Raw genomic sequence first — 16,738 nt, forward strand, 5'->3', positions numbered from 1 at the left:
CAAGCGAAGTGCAAATTTATTGAAAATTATAGCGCGGTGCGAGCATCGCTTTCGGATATGTATTTTACTTTCCGAGAAGGTCAATATGAGATACACGAAATCAACAAAGTATTTAAAATGTAGCTATTAAAAAACAAATAGGAAGAATTAAAATCAGCAAAATAGAGCAAGAATAAAATTACTGATAAAATTTTTTCTAAACCCTCTTGAGTTTGTCATAAATCGTGATACATTATTTTTTTGTCAATTGATTGTGAACCGAAGGACTATGAACTGATGTGAAATAATATTTTGTTAATTTTGAAATTCTGGTTGATTGTTATAACTCATCTATATCAGACGCGTACATGGCTGCGATCCAATATTAATTTCTTAGTTTGGTATTTCATCAGACATATACATGTAAAAAGGAGTAAATAAAGTAAAACTGTTTAAATACTTTTGCACTAAAAAATAGAATTTGGATTATTGTTTTTTATAAGAATATGTACTAATTTGTAACTATTTACATATATACCCATACAGTTCTACACGTAGTACGTATTATGTATATGCATATACGCATATGTATTAAGTTCTAAGTGTATAGTATATGTATGAAGCGACGGGTACGAAAATGGAAAATCGTTTCTATTCAAAATATTGTAACACACATTGCTATAAAATGGATTACTTCACAATGAAATTAACACAATTATTATTACGTATTCTCACTTACTAACTTAGATGAGTACTTACATCGAGGTAGGAAGCCGAATTATCGGTGGTTCAATAACTCTGTAAGGCAACAGTGACGTCGCAAATTCTAAAATGTTCATATTTAAAAATGTCATGAGAAATAAATTAAATTTGGAATTAGGATATCAAAGACACTCAAGAAAAATGCTCTCCTCTTCTGAAAAGCAAACAAGTTAAATTATATTTAGTAACAAGGCAACAAAGGCAGCTGTAAAATGCGACTAATATCAAGCGACTACTGTGTACATGGAGAGTAAGGAAATCATAACATATAAAAGCTGTGAAAATCGAGTAAATCAAAATAAAATGAATTTGTATGTTTGGGAGCAAATCTGCATACTGAATATTCAATTTGAAATTATGTAAATAATCTGAAGTACTATATGCATTCATCCTATATATCATTTTCGAATCATCTACTATTAGTGTACGATCATAATGTCGTCTCCCTAAATTATCTACTGTTAGTGTACCATCATAGCATCGAAAGTCATACATTACACCATAAATGCATACTTATGTATATAATTTTTATTCGAGCTTGTATTTTTACTGTGGCAGGTTTAATAAGACATTTTGACCGCCTGGCAAATAGACTACTTGACGAGATCTAGATAGATTATGAGCTATGTCTTCTGCAGCTTCGATTCTTCTCAGTTCGACTAAACCATCGCCTGCTTCACCGAGGGAGTTTGCAATCAAGCTGGCTGCCTGGGCGTCACCTTCTGCGCTGATAATAGCTGCTCTCTTATGTTGTTCTGCTTTTTCTACTAGAAAACGTGCCTTCTCTGCATCTTGCTGTGCCACTTGTTTCATTTCTACAGCCTGAGTAAATTCTTTTCCAAAGGTTAAATGAGTCTGAAATCAAATAGTAAAAATCAGAAGATATCAGATACATAAATTAGGAAGGTCGAAATGATTGCAATAACACTTACAATGGAAATGTCATCTAAAATTAATCCGAACTGTCCAGCTCTTTCTGTTAGTTCTTCCCTAACTTTCTGAGAGACAATTTCTCTCTGTGTGATTAACTCTCCCGCATCAAATTGAGCAACTACAGCTTTTAACACTTCGTTTGTAATAGAGGGGAGTACTCTTTCATCATAATCTACACCAAGAACAGTGTAGATCTTTGGCAATGTGTCTGGTACAGGTCTGAAGAGAATACGAAGTGTGATGTTTACATTTTGTAAGTCTTTACTTCCAGTGACTACAGGAACATTCCTTGGCCTAGAGCGAATATCAAATACGATAGGTTTCTGTACCCAGGGAATAAAGAAATGTGTTCCTTCCCCTACGACTTGATTCTTTATGCCACTAAATCTATCAAAGATAACAGCCCTATGACCTCCATCAACTGAAACAAACATTTCATTTATAAATGAGATATAAATGATTAAGTTTAGAATAAGAATTAAATGCTAGTAATAAGAAAAAATACTGACTGTTGTATAAAGCAGTGTTAATAACACTTCCAGTTAATGCCAGCCCTAAACCGAATTGTCCTATGCGGTTCAAAAGCTGTGCCATGTTTGTGAGGAATATACCTACAAAGAGAATAAAAGTTGTTTTGCAAAAGATATTCTGACGTAACACCAATCGTCTTCGTTATACTGTAGTCAAACAATTTTAACCTAAAACTTAACGGAGCCACAATTTGATTTTAGAATACTAGTATTAAGAAATATTTCTATTTCAGAGAAATTACAACGCTTAAGAATTTCGAAGAGACGTGAATAAATAGTCAACGGCAATTAAATTTAAAACAACGAACAAAGTATCTAAAATTGCTGTAGATCTCCGGCGGCCGGCAGTCGATCGATTCCACGTGCAAGACACAATTTCGATAGCATTAACAACAAGCAACTTCATTACGATAGAAAACAATCAAAGCATTTTACATCGAAATTGTTAATTCTTACGTAATAAATGCTGTCTTTGAGGTAAGAATTCACTTTAATCCTCGCGTGGTACACGGGTGTCGATAAAGGGAAAATGGCGTCCAGGCTTACAATATCGATACAGCAAGTATCGATACTTTTATCGAAATATATTGTATCGATATTGCTCGTACCGATATTTACTAATCGACACGGACGCTACAATTCCACTTATTAGTGCTTCACTAATGTTCCAAGTGTAAATTATTTACTATTATAGACACAATGGTGTCAATATCGCAGTTATAGATATATTGAATTGAATCTTCCGCGGAATGTTGAAATGTACTACAAGCAACATGACTACCGGAGAGCTTCAATAGGGCACAAGAAATTGTCCAGGGGAGCATACGGTATACACTATCCGGTGTTTTATAGAGATCAGTGGTTTTCCCTTTATGCGACCAATTTATTTAATTTGTCATTGAAGTACTTATGCCAAATACAATCCTTTTATTCTGCGTAATTGTTATTGTTGATCATATGACAATTTATCGACATACTGCTGTTGATAGTAACGATCAACGGCCGGTATTCAGAGTTGTTACGTATATTTACGATCGCCTTAAGCATTTGCTTAAGTTCCTGTATCCTGTACAAGACAGGGACTGGAAATATAGGACAGACAGGGATAGGAAATGCTTAAGACGATCTTAAAAATAATTAACGACTCTGAATACCAGCCAACGATATACTGTCGGCTGTAGATAAGTGTTCGTAGTTAGCGACTGACAGTTAAACATCGACAAGTATTTGAACTCCAGAAAGCTTATTTTTTAAATTTATATGTAAGTAAGTCATATTTCGCTTTGATCTATGGATCTGAAAATGTTTTGAATGGAAATGTTTTTTCATGTCGCGGGCTTATCCATGTATTGCATCGGGATTACGATTTATGGAACAATTATCGAAGATATATTCGAGGCCACGTTCCCGAAACGAAATTGCGCTTTGAATCACTCGATATCCATATCAAATCCTCGAACAATGGGATCGAGAATAGACGCTGGCGATTCCTAAATATATCGCGGCGGCCAAAGCTGAAATATGACAACGTGCATCGCACGTGCATCTATCGCAATTCACCGGGGCGACCTTGAAAGACGACGGAAGGAAGGCGCATTTTCGCTGATTCTAGGCGGGAAAGGATCGAGGACGAAGTGCGAAAGGATTGTGAGGGAAAATCGACGCGCGTTGTCTCCTTCTTTTGTGGTTCGGACGGAGGAAAGGGGTGGCATTCCCGCGCCGTGACGTGGCTACGGCCAGGGCTACGTGTACGTGCGATCCAGCAGGAACCGTCGCCAGAAAATCAATCCGGAACGTCATGCCGTCGTGTGTATCAACATTGGAAAATCAATGGTAACCCGTGACGTAGGAGTCCCGCCTCAGAATGGGCCAATGAGCTTGGCCAGCTGCTCCCCACCTCGGGCATCATCTTACACCTACCCACACGGTCGCCAGCGTGCTCATTCTGTAGCAGACTGCTGCACCGAGCGGATGAACGCGCGTGATCGTACATCATTGAAAAGGCAACACGCCGTAAGAAGCTGAAGGATAATCCATCCGTGAAAGCGCAACATCGACGTGTATATGCAGTTTTCTAGTCGACGCACAACACTGATTGCAGCGATCGACTAACAGAGGCACCGACAACAGCACCACGCGACAAAGTAGCAACAGCAGCAGCAGCAGTGGCCTGTTGTCATCGGCGGCACGTACTTGAATTGTAACAATACGTTAAGATCGAAGGACAACAGTGGACGCACAGAATATCGAATCGCTCTCGATTTTTCTTTGGACCGTGACGCGCGAACGAAGATAAATATTTGCACGCGTTTCGAATAACTGGCGGGTGACACCAGGTATTGGTAAAAAAGAATTCGACATCTGTTTGAATCGGGATCGAAGAGTGGTGGTGGTGGTGATCGGACGAAGAAATTCAAACGTCGGAAAAACTCGACGTGCGCCGAACCCGAGGAACCGTCCAGTTTGAACTTTCCAGAGAAACGGAGCGAGAAAGACGGCAACTAGGTGCGGAGTGTAGAAGAAAAGGAAGGTAACTTGCCGTGGGACACGGAAACGAGAATCGAGTGGCCGGGTTAGGTATCGAGATGGCGTTTATGATGCCCGTTATGAAAAACGAGTGGGACATTTACAAGACCAACCGCAACCGGCGATCCTCGGAGTGCTCCAATCCTCAGGCCTGTCGCAGTAGAAAGGTGAGCGTTTCTCTGATACTGTACGAGCCACAGATCGTCGAAAACGACGGTCCGCGTGTTATGTTTCTTGATTCGCTTCGTTTCCGTCTGATTTACGTGGCAAATCGAATTCGAACTGCATTGGCATTGTTTCATTCAACGCGAAAGAATGCGTTTTCGTAATTGCCTCTGAAAGAATCCTTTTCAATTCAATAACTACTCTGCCACAATTTAACGATTCCTCGAAGTATCGACGTGCGTAAAAAGTCAGAGCAGAATTGTAAAACTTTAATCTCTAATCAGACAAGATTGAAAACACCGATTTCACGCTTAATCGGATGGCTGATTACATTATGTGCGATGAAAGCGAGTCGACGCAACAGATATGAAGAAGTATACCGCGGTCACGTACGTACACCACATAGTCGTCGCTAAACGATCCGTTATCTACTGACAAAGAAAACAAAGCTGGATTGAAAAGCACGTTGCGCTTCTTCCAGAGAAATCTAATTGTTAACAACATTCCCGGGCATACTCCTATCATTGGCGTGACGTACGGTTGCGCAACTTCGAACCTCAATTTCGTAATGCATCGCGCGCGATAATCTCACCCCAATGCTATCGCGTTAATCGTGGACGAATCGATGTGTCACTGATAACACTGTTAACAAAGCTTCCGAAACATATACGCACAATCCAGATCGTGCTCTTATCACTTCGCGTTCCACGGTTACGGTAACGAATAAAATACGTATGTAATACATAGCAAAGAACGATAACATTTGTATCTAAACCTCGTTTCAAACACCTCAATTTTTCACACAATGCAACTGTACCGATTATATTCACTTTTATTATTTCGCTGTGTTTATTGATAATGATCTTATTATTATGAAAATATCACACTAAACCTATAAAATTTTTCTTATACATATCTACATTCTTCTATTCAAAACAAGTCACTACGACTAGTTTAGTAATTCTAGTATTAACTTTCACAAACGATCACATTTTCCTATCAGATAACAACAAAGCGTAAAACGTAGTAATATTACAATTTTAGATAAGTTACTGAAGTAAAATCGCTTACGCTTCGCCCAAATAGGTTGCAGTTAAGTAAAAAAATTTTTATGAACTCGTAAGTTAATGGTGTTTTCATTTTTGAAAAACGTCATTCGGCTAGTTAGTTACATGATAACTACGCCAAATATCATTTCATTGACACTGCGAAACTCCTACAATTCTCGAGCCATCAATTAATTAACGGTCTAATGTACAAGTGCAAAAAGTCTATATTGACGAACGCGTCTCACGAATGCGCGTTCCGTCGCGTCGATACATCGGGCAAAGTTCGAGAAACGCGAGAGATGCTGTAAATCACGTGGAGCTGCAAATCGTGTTAATCGATAACTACCGGCATGAGAGCTTGCTGCGTTTTAACTGAGAACTTCAAACTCTCGTGTGGCCTCAGTTGTTATACCGTTCCATTTTTGGATATTCGACCTGATTTTCGAGAGACACTATTGACGAAACTGTCGTAAGATAGTCATCTGGCGATGACAGTGCTGAGAAATAGTTCTCACCGATTTCTCGTGATAATTTGACACGGTAATCTGAGGAAGAATTGTCATTTCGTTGCACACACGATCAGGAATTTAACTATTCTCATTTTCAGTAGGGGATTAAAACTAAACTTTAACCAATTATTGCCCTCAAATTATCGACGCACAAATTATTGTAAAATGAGAAAACGAGGAAGAGATGACGATTTTTTAAGCTCACCCGTACACAATATGCACATTTGCGAGCGCGTTTATGCACTTCCAGATGGCTCCGTATATTAATTCATACATGGGACGTTCAGCTGTGATTGTTTGGTCAAAGTATCATTTGCGCCGGACGCGAATCGCCGGTTGTCCATGCCAAAGGAGATTACGTAATCGCGCGTAACCAAAGGACGAGAATCTGCGGCGAGAAATTCACTGCGTCCGCGGTCGGTGGTGCACGTGCGCACGTGCAGTTTCGATTACACACATACTACGCGCTCGAATAAGTCGCTCGATTGCGAACCACTGTTCGTTCGTGGCTGTGTCAAAAGTGCCGACGGCGCGGCGCGGCGTTGTCCCGCGAGGACACTACGCGTGGTTAAATTCGCCCAATGGAGCCTCTCGCGTTTCAGTCCGATAGAGAGAATTTGAAAGTACACGTAAGAGAAGCTACGTTTCGTCCAGCATCGATCGTCGGGTTCGATGAAACGAAACTTTTAAAGGATAGAACGGAGAAACAAGTGAAAGCAATCAATTTCTCGCACGCATTTCGAAAGGAGAATCGAACGAGCTCGGCTTCTGCTTTACGGCACGACTCCCGATCGCGCGTGATATAATCGACGACAAAATGAGTTACGCATTAGAGCTAATTGTAAAAGCTATTTGCTTGCATGTTTAACGATAAGCCCGGCTAGTACTTAACTATTTTATATGCTCAGTACGTCAATTTCGTCAGAAAACGAAGGACGTTTTGCCATCGTACGATTTCCATTAAAAAATAATAGCAATCTGGTAATGAATATAATTTTGGGTTTCATTTAACAAATATTCAAAGATTAGACTATTGTTGCTGCGTTAAACGAATGCGTTTATATATGTCATGGGTTTATTTACGCAATTATTTTTCCAAATTTTATTATTAAACAATTTGCTATTGGGTACTCTCTATTTCGTGTGATCAGCTAAAACGGGGAACGATACGTTCTTCTGTTCGCAGGTGTCCGAATGTTCAAAGTCCGAAGGCCCATCGTTATCCACCTCGCCGGGATCAGACTTCTTAACATCGCCGGCGCATCGTTCCGTGCCCCTCACCTCTCGGCACTTCTCGAGGACGTCCTCGAGGGCGTCTCAAAACTCGTTGCAGAGCCCGAGCAAAAGCACCGGCTCATCCCCGCCTAAAACCGGCAGCTCGAACTCTCTGAACAAGTTCCACAACCGGCTGGTGGACAAGTTGAAGAGGTCGCTGAAGAAGGCTGAGGACAGCACAGAAGATCAACGAAACTTGTCATGAAACAGTCAGGGGGTTTCGGGCCGGCCACCGATTCCCGGCTCGAAACCGATCGAAATCCGACGCACTTCCGCACCCGTTACAACGTCCGCGACGATCTACGAGGGGGTGGCACGATCCTGCCCGAATCCCTCGTCATCGGCATGGTAAAAAGCGGAACACCAACGGCGACAGTAATGGGAACAGGATCGGACGATCCGGAGTCCAAGGAGAAGTCTCCGGCAACTCGATCGTCAGTGGTGACAATAACAATCATCGATCCTTGCGCGTGACCTTGCTCGGAAACCTAACATCGAAATCGACAAAGTAACGGCGAACAAAAAACGCACGTCCCTCCACTAAAAACAAGAGAAGCTGGCCGGCTTCAATGTCAAGATCATGAACAAGCTTTTGATACGAGGATCGATTGCGTCGGACGAGTACGCAACAGTCGAATAAACGACGGTCGATGGTGAACAGCTCCCAGCAACCCTTTGGTACCAGTAGGTTGCTACACGCTCTCTTCTACGTTTCCCTTTCGACCCAGCCGAAAAACTCGCGAGCTTAAAATCCATTCTTTCCACTCTCTGCTTCCCCGTTGCCACCATCACTATTATCAAGGATGCCAGAGAACGAGTTACGAGGATCGCAAGAAAATACTTTCCGTGTTTCACACCTCCCTTTCCAAACGCACGTCGTTCCCACGAGATATCGGAGCATCGACGTGTCCTTTCCTTGGATAACTGTGAGAATCTGTTTAGGATGACGGAGAGAAAAAGGGAGTGAAAAGAAAGGGAAAATGATACGGGGAAGAGAGACGCGGAAGCAGAGGCGATCGAGGACATCGCGCACCAGGCAACGAGCAACATGGATCCAAGAAAAGAGGTACATAATCGCGATGGAATTCGTCGTTATCGATGCCGGCGCGTACATATGACGTTGGACTGCGTTCGTTTTGCACGCGCAAATCGGAAGATTCATGGCCAGTCGGGGTCGATAGAGGATCTCAATATTCAAACCTATAAAGCTAGTTCCTCCGTTGTGTACATTACCGCGTGTATAAAATATCAAGATACGACTTAAGCGATACCACACAAGCTTTGCTTTCCGTCTTTTTTTCTCCCCAAGAAACTTAATCGTTGACAAAGACACGAGCGACGATCGTATTCTATCTACTTATTTTTTCCCCCATTTTTTCTCACTGGTTCGACACGACGCGTAAATAGCGTAGATACACGAGTCCCTTTTCGTTCGAGTTTTCTTTTTAACCATATTTATCGTTCGTTTAGTGTTTTACCGTTTAAATTTTAAATGGTAATCATGGTGAATATGTTTTTGAAACATCAGGGCAAGCAGAAATATGGGATGACTAAACGAGGCGTAACGCGCGTCGAAGTCAAGGGAGTTCCCATAAGTCGCATACACACGGACAACCGGAAACGCTCGTTTTCATCGTTATGATTACTTGCAGCCTCCAGAGGGAATACGCGTGCGTGCGTGCATAAACTGCGAAGGGATGTACATAATTACATAGGGGGGCGCGAATGCGTGTATTACGTATAATGCATATAATAGATGAGCTAGTGAGAGAGAACAGAGCCTAAGAAAAGACTTAATTATTTTAATCGTGTATCGTCCGAGGGAGATTCGCTGTACTTACGCGTAAAAGTATTTAGTCGAAATTTTCATCACATTGCAACGAAAAGAATGCGATGTTTTTACCTCGTCGAAATGATACTCGAGTACGCTTTAACTCTTGGCTTGCTTCGCACGTGTCGTCGATAGAAATTCCTCCTCGTTTTGTGTAAAAAAAAAAACAAATATTTTGGCATTCGCTGAAGACACGCCAAAAATTCGCTTCGCTCGAAATCTTCGTTCGAGTTGCTCGTGCTACGCTCTCGGTGTCGTTTCGACGGAAACATTATTTTCAAATCATACGAGACACTTTTTTCTAGACTGTACTATTTACTGTGGAAAAGGTATATTTTTAAAAACGATATTCCTGCAATACGTATCGAGGTGTGTACCGTAACATTTTCCGCCTGCCCCATGCCCGACGTACTCGAGTTTGCTGTTTTGATTAGTCGTTACGAAGCGTTTGTTGAATTCTTCTATAATATATTTATTACGATTCCATAGGAATATATACGGTCCAGTCTGTTATTCGTTATGCTGTACATTAAGCAACCTTTTTGATAAATAACTCCGGGAATGGTTGAGAAACGAAAGTGTCTCCGAAATTTGGACGCAGAACGACGTCTTTCAAAAGAGCACTGAATAAAATCACAGAGATAGCTGTAACGTACGTGGAACTTTATCAACAGAAATCCAAGCACTCGTTTCTTCATTCCTCTATATAGTCTTTTGTTTTTATGTTAAAGTATGTCCGTAAGCAATGAAAAGGAACGGTAAAACCAAAGAATAGAATGATTCCCGCACAGCTTTTTTTTTAATCGGTTGTGCTTCTATTTTTTTGTAACATGAAAAAGTTCATCAATTGATTGCAATAGAATTCATTGTAAAATACCAATTATCTCTTCATTCGCCAGTATTAAATCACGCGTAAAATGAAAAAGTTCATGTACATACATGCAGCATGTGTAATGAACCGATAAACGATCGTAATACGGCGACATCGTCTGCGTCCACCTACCGTCGTTTTTTGTCTTCATTTCCAAAACAGGACGATTACGCGCTTTCCGTATCGTTTTGCAAAATAACGATGTGGGAGCAATTAAACGATACCGCGTGTAACTCTGTGATACAGTAAGCTATAAGGTAGAATTATTTTGCAACGATCATAAAAAGTGAAAAATAAACAAAAAAATGAATAAGAGAGAAAGAAACTAGAGCCAGAAGTTGGGGGACGTGTTATTGTTATTACGAAAATTCGTTACATGAACGGTTCGATTCTCCGTCAATCAACGCGCGTTTTTTGGCAGCGAAAGCGAGAAGTTCCTTCTTCGTGTACCACGAATCCGAATGGCTTTTAATTAATTTCCAGGCGAATCAATTTCTGTCCGGAATAAACAGAGATTGAACAACATATATTTTTGCTCTTGTTCCATATTGGACGACAGATATACGCATACATTTGCGTTTGATTACAAAATTGAACACGGAATATACAGTGCGTGTACCACAGTGAATACGAATTTGCCTCATGTTTTCGGTAAAAAATATACGGATGAAGGAAGGAAATGACGCGATCGGAGAAAAGAACAACGGGACTAATTGGTAAAAGTTGCCGTAATTACGTAAGACTGCTTTAGAGAATCGGTTAAAAATGCAAAGTAAAATAGAAAAGAAACGATAGGTTTAACTGAACGGATGTTAAAACGTGGTGCTTGACGAAAAATTGGGACGCACGGAGAGATCGACATTGTTGGCCTCGCGAGCCTTCGTGAAAGAATTCGCTCCAAAGTTTCGTCGATTGATTTGTACTGACTAGAAACAATGGTGTTATTAGAGTTTAGAGATTGACGAGATAGTACGATCTATTTATTACGGCGGCCTCGGACCGCGGAGTAAACGTGGATTGGGACGCTCCTTAACTTTCTGTCTTTTTCGTAACGAAACATTCTCCATGCAAGGAGAAAAATATCCAACGGAACGCGCGGTACGCTTTAATTCAATTAATGTTTTTATAGATTATATTATCCTTTTTTTTGGCTCGATCCACTTTCATTCTACGGTCGCAATGTTCGGGGGAATTATTAAAATCTATAAATAAATATATTATACATATGTACATATATAAGTATGTATGAATATGTGCATATTCATATATACATATACATTTACACATGCATGCGTACATATATATATGTATACATAATTTATTATTCGACGACTTGACTATTTTTTATTATTATTATTACAACTATTTTATGGTTATTCGTTATACCTCATTCGGGATATTTTGAGCTGATTTTTAGCGCGTGGTCGAGGAGATGAAACAAACACCGAATACTGACATTCCTTTTTAAATACGAGCAATGATAATTATAGCCTTTTCAAATTGCAATTAATCAAAAGGATCGAACAATGACAACAGCTGACCAGATAGTTGTCTAATATTTTCTGGTATGCTTATAATAAAATTGATTATGGATTGCATTATACATTTAAAGATGGCCTGAAGTTCAGCAGTTTTGCTCATCCATCTGATTTAGGATCGTTAATCGAAAAATGTCAGTCGGTCAATAATCTTCTCCTCAACCATGATGATTGAATGTCACTGCCAAAATCCCCAGGATTGCATAAAAATATAGCATATACTGCATACAGCGGTTGATAGACTCGACGAACGTCTGCCGACCTTTTTTAGTGGCAACGCGCTCGTGGCGTATCGCCATCGTGAACCTATCATCCTCGCATTATTTTTCGATCTTGCGTTGCGTATTTATTTTCTTTTTTTATGAACAGCGGTTTTCTCTTTCTTCGTTGAGAAAAACCCGTAACACTCGCTTCTTTATCCATTCTGGCAAAATTTTATCGAAAAATTAAAATACCGTCAAATTTGTTAGTTTCAAGTTCCTGAGGTTCAAGCATCAGAAAAAGGAGACACGAAAAGATAGACTAAGAAGTTGCACCAATCGAACTTTCGAAGTTTCTTTCCGAAACGATGTTGGCGACTTGTTTAAATTTTTTTTTACCCGTTTGCGAACGGAACGATGCTAGCGATGATCCTCCAACCGAGGTAAATAAAATCTTTAACAGAAAAGAAAGCGACATGATGACGGGTGCACATTCCATGAATATGATTATAACGTATGCTTGTATAAAATAATGAATTTGTTAGCGTTTGATATAAGACATTCGACTAAGCTATTACATGCGGAGATAATAAATAAATGATATATCTAAAGTTTGAAAGCTTACAATAGTCTCGGTTCATCACTGTCATGTATCGTGATTTTTATGTCATGTTCAATAAATGAGTTTTAAAATACTGGCACGATGTTTTTTTGCACACCTTTCCAATATACATATTAACACGTCCTTCTCTCAGAGACGAAAACGTCATGACAGGTTGAATCATCTAATACTCAAGTAATTATTTTCTGATGAATCACTCATCAGAGTAAAAACTACCGATTCTATTAATAAAATGTTTGTCCGTTCAAGTAAATAGATGACACATCGAACATGATGCTTAGACAATTGTATCTCGATATCGCAACGATATCGACGAGTAGAATCATTGATAAAGACGACAATCGCAAGTGAGAATGGATTTTTACTTGGACTGAGATAGATCATTTGAAAAACTGAGTAAAATCTTAAATATTTCTCTAATGAAACCTGCTGCAAGAATTGAAATTTGGATTTACAAGTTCGCATTCACAAATTGTTTGCTGGGCGTTATTATAATATAATTATGAGAAATTAAGTGTCATAAATGAACGGAAACTAATTGCAGGGCATAATAGTTCGTAGATAGTGAACGCATCAAGTTAGTAAACTAATCGATATCGCCTCGACTACGCGAAAGCGAAAGAACGTTCCTAGAGTTCATTACACCAACCAGAAGATACCTGAATGATATCCACAAGCATCGTTCGTGTAAAAAATTTATGACTGCAGCCACGTGATCCAACTGTAAAGCTCGCTTCAATTTTTCAAGTACGTACAGCAGGAATTACATAAGAAGTGTGCTAGCGACTGTCAATTATTGTCGGCGATAAAAACGAGGCACAGCGCAATATATTTAATTTTTCGATAAGAATATTGTACCAATGTAGTGTAGAGTCCACAGTCGAAGAACTTATGTATTGCATGACACAAGTAATTATGCATTGCATTATGTAAGTTGTATCTTTTCCTCATTTTGCTAACTCGTCTCATCCTTTGCATGTTAAATCGACATAACATTACATCGTAGAAAAAGGTAATGACATAGTTACAAATGCGACATTTTTTAAGAAAACTAAGGCGATGAAATTCCTGTGCTAATGTGTTATTGATCGAAGTTTTTTCTAAGACACACGAATTAACACTCTGACTGCCATGTCACTCAAATTCATGTGACGTATAAAGTTTTCAATGGGCTATATCACCCGGATCAGGGTGATGGATCTATTGGCTGTTATTTGGTTGTGGTATTTCAAAAGATACTTAACAGGATATAGGCTAATAAACTATAGAAATATATTATTATAAACTGCTTAATTGAAAAGAGTATTTCGCTTGGCAGTCAAAGTGTTAAATTGATGCAAGGACGGAATGGGTATTAAAAAGATGCAAGTCGCATCTGACGAATCATTTTGGGCATGTTTTACGTGAAATTTGAAAAATGTGTTTTAATTGAAACGTTCAATTACTGAAATCGGATCGCGTGCTGCGTTCATGGTACACAGGATGGTATGCGACGACAAGTCACTGGTAATACGAGCACCTTAACCGCAGACCTTCCAGAACTTTCATCCAGTCATTGCGCTGGGTGAGTATTGTTTCCACGAAACACATATTTCTAAAGCGAATAGAGAAGACTACCTGGTAACACCGTCAGCAGGGCCGCGCATCTCGCTAACGTCATCGCATATCATTCGAAATTATTGGTCTGACGTAACGCGGGCAAGAATGAATCGCGCGACAAGAATTTCAACGACATTTGCATTACGAAATTGATTACCGTTTAGTCGCCTTATCGGAAGGAACTTTCGAATCGGGATATAACGCGTACACCTTTCCGAATGAAAATTCAATAACAACCGGTTGTAATCTTATCACTTCCGCTGTGTTCCGTTATTTTTTAAAGTATTTACGTCAAACGATAGTGCTCAAATTTCGGCGCTACGTAACTTTACGACGACCTCGATGAAAACAAGTCGAAAATGATTGTCGTATTCTAGCTGACGCTGACGATCTTCATTTGAGAGAAGTTATCGGAAACGTTGGTTCGTGACACCGATACTCTCGCGGTTGGCGTCGTTTGACGTACGTACTTGCATACATGGAAACGTGAAAACAGATTGCAGCGAACAGGAAAGAATTTTATAATTTATCAATTCATGACTTAATTGCCGTCGCTCTTAAGAAAACCATTGAGATAATCGATAACGATGACGGCGCATTGTTCCGATTATAGCGACGACTTAAATAAATGTTCGTCGTATTTCGCAATCAATCGAACAAAGGTAAGGAAAAGAAATATTTTTCATTCACGCGTCAGCTATTTCCTCTTCACTTCTCGGCGCTTGTTTAATAGCTGTGTTTACCGAATTTGCGGTAATGATAGTCGAATGATGTTCTGCCGCAGAATTCACGTCTGGTTACGCCAATGCTTTTCACGAATGGAAATTTCCACGGCGCCGCGAGGGGCTCGCCGCGTACAACACGATGGTGTGTCACTGACTGACTTACTAGCGCGAAAATTGCACCGTACCAACAAGAATACACGGTGCGAATGCAAAAAACAAAGAAATCCAAGTTCAGATGATGCATATTACCCCAATCCTTGTGATTCATTCATAGATTCGACTTATCATGTGATCCGAATCCGCTCCCTTCGATTTATTTCTACATGCACGAAGATCGTGCACATGCACGATTAGTGCAGTCACCCCCACTGATATTTTTCGTGAAATGAAGTTACACATTCACTAAGTTATCGAGACTAAACAGTTAATACACAGTAAACATTCAGTAGTATTTTTAGAATATGAAATACAAGATTAATTCAATCTCTTATACCAGTTCATGATAGTCGAGGTTAATGAATCGATTAAACTTGGTTTTTTACGATACTATAAGAATATTTCCAGTTTAAAGCTTCTGAGAACTGTAACCAGTTCGCTAAAGATGAGGAAAAACTGATAGCCCACTCAGGGAAAAACTACCAGGGAAGGAAGGTTACTGAGAGAGGGTCTTTCAAGGTCCATAGTCTAATCTTACTGTTTGCGTAGGGATACGGAAAAAGTATTGCCAGAAGTTCTCGGAAAATCTAGCTGGTCGTATAGAAGAACCTTTCTTAACTTATGGTTAACGATGAACATTCTTTAAACTTGAAAACGATAATGGGAAGTTTCCTAATCCGTTCGGTATGGTCAAAGGGTAGTAGCCTAGGGAAAGCCTACCAATAAGGGAAGGCTGACGAATGCCGGCCCTTTCAAGGCCTACGGCTTAATCCTATTTGCGAAAAATCGTGAACGAGAATTAGTGGTGACATAGAACAGGCCACAGGTAAAAAAGAAATAATAATTTCAGCAAAGGTAATAAACAAATTAACTGAATGCACAATAAGTAGTGTAAAAAAAATTCTGAGGCTGGAAAATAATTATCATTCAGCCCAAGAAGTATAACAAATTCCAGACGTGTATATACCGGCCAACAAAAGCGTCGATGGCCCCCAATAGTTGGGTACCCTGTCCGTCATAAATTACTACGGACCCTTGACCATCTGTCGTGGATGAAGAAAAAGATTTTCTCAGACGACACGGCCATTATCTCCGGGACCTTAGCACGTGTTGCATCAACTGCGTCTGAACGAACTTGGATTTTTGAAATAAAATAGTATAACTTATTACACCATGGTTTGATTATTTATTCTGTCTTATGTATAAGATTAAATTCTGGTCAGCAGCTAAAGTAAGGATTGGCGCGAGAATTAAGAATAAATGTGGGCGTTAAAGAATTGAGAGATCGGCAAAATACTCTGATTTATTCAATGTTCTTGCTATTATCGCTGTCACGAGAGAACATACCCGTTTCGCGCAGCTTACAGGTAGTGGGGTAACCGAATACCGAGATCCGAGTAGTGGCGACGACATGGATAGCAATAAAGAGAAAGAGAGAAGTGCGCACAGTGATCGAAAACTGGTCTCT

General features: G+C 39.8%; 2 protein-coding genes and 1 long non-coding RNA gene across 11 annotated transcripts; 2 read left to right on the plus strand and 1 right to left on the minus strand.

The window, feature by feature from the left end:
- Positions 1 to 891: 891 nt before the first annotated feature.
- On the minus strand, positions 892 to 2,770 carry Phb1 (prohibitin 1). Of its 2 annotated transcripts, none has more exons than XM_018037881.2 (4): positions 2,661 to 2,770; positions 2,184 to 2,285; positions 1,674 to 2,095; positions 892 to 1,596 (listed from the first exon to the last, which is right to left on the minus strand). In XM_018037881.2, the coding sequence occupies exons 2-4, from the start codon at positions 2,266 to 2,268 to the stop codon at positions 1,288 to 1,290; spliced, it is 816 nt and encodes a 271-aa protein (XP_017893370.1). In that variant the 5' UTR covers positions 2,269 to 2,285; positions 2,661 to 2,770; the 3' UTR covers positions 892 to 1,287. The 2 variants fall into 2 exon arrangements, with proteins under 2 accessions (XP_017893370.1, XP_017893371.1); XM_018037882.2 differs by lacking the exon at positions 2,661 to 2,770 and adding an exon at positions 2,513 to 2,626.
- A 1,203-nt stretch (positions 2,771 to 3,973) lies between these two features.
- On the plus strand, positions 3,974 to 10,957 carry LOC108633061 (uncharacterized). 4 transcript variants are annotated; one of them, XR_003388707.1, is made up of 3 exons: positions 3,974 to 4,897; positions 7,640 to 8,794; positions 9,257 to 10,957. XR_003388707.1 is itself a non-coding variant. In XM_018038026.2 (2 exons), the coding sequence occupies exons 1-2, from the start codon at positions 4,790 to 4,792 to the stop codon at positions 7,931 to 7,933; spliced, it is 402 nt and encodes a 133-aa protein (XP_017893515.1). In that variant the 5' UTR covers positions 3,974 to 4,789; the 3' UTR covers positions 7,934 to 10,957. The 4 variants fall into 4 exon arrangements, 2 of the variants coding, with proteins under 2 accessions (XP_017893515.1, XP_017893517.1); XR_003388708.1 differs by having other exon boundaries at positions 7,640 to 8,412; positions 8,671 to 10,957; XM_018038026.2 differs by having other exon boundaries at positions 7,640 to 10,957.
- Positions 10,958 to 13,546: 2,589 nt separating this feature from the next.
- On the plus strand, positions 13,547 to 16,439 carry LOC113463869 (uncharacterized). 5 transcript variants are annotated; one of them, XR_003388700.1, is made up of 3 exons: positions 13,548 to 13,802; positions 14,272 to 15,051; positions 15,174 to 16,439. It is a non-coding gene; the product is annotated as an uncharacterized LOC113463869 (long non-coding RNA). The 5 variants fall into 5 exon arrangements; XR_003388699.1 differs by having other exon boundaries at positions 13,555 to 15,051; positions 15,174 to 16,125; positions 16,202 to 16,439; XR_003388697.1 differs by having other exon boundaries at positions 13,556 to 14,354; positions 14,767 to 15,051.
- Positions 16,440 to 16,738: the final 299 nt, after the last annotated feature.

Source organism: Ceratina calcarata, unplaced genomic scaffold (assembly GCF_001652005.2).
Source record: "Ceratina calcarata isolate Rehan_Ccalc_2016 unplaced genomic scaffold, ASM165200v1 scaffold180.2, whole genome shotgun sequence".
Classification (NCBI taxonomy): Eukaryota; Metazoa; Arthropoda; class Insecta; order Hymenoptera; family Apidae; genus Ceratina; species Ceratina calcarata.

Coding starts and splice junctions, on each gene's coding strand:
- Phb1 (XM_018037881.2), bottom strand. CDS start 2,268: ATGGCACAGCTTTTGAACCGCATAGGACAATTCGGTTTAGGGCTGGCA. Junction 2,096..2,183: donor TAACACTGCTTTATACAACA/GTCAGTATTTTT, acceptor TGTTTGTTTCAG/TTGATGGAGGTCATAGGGCT. Junction 1,597..1,673: donor TTTTAGATGACATTTCCATT/GTAAGTGTTATT, acceptor ATTTGATTTCAG/ACTCATTTAACCTTTGGAAA.
- LOC108633061 (XM_018038026.2), top strand. CDS start 4,790: ATGGCGTTTATGATGCCCGTTATGAAAAACGAGTGGGACATTTACAAG. Junction 4,898..7,639: donor AGGCCTGTCGCAGTAGAAAG/GTGAGCGTTTCT, acceptor TTCTGTTCGCAG/GTGTCCGAATGTTCAAAGTC.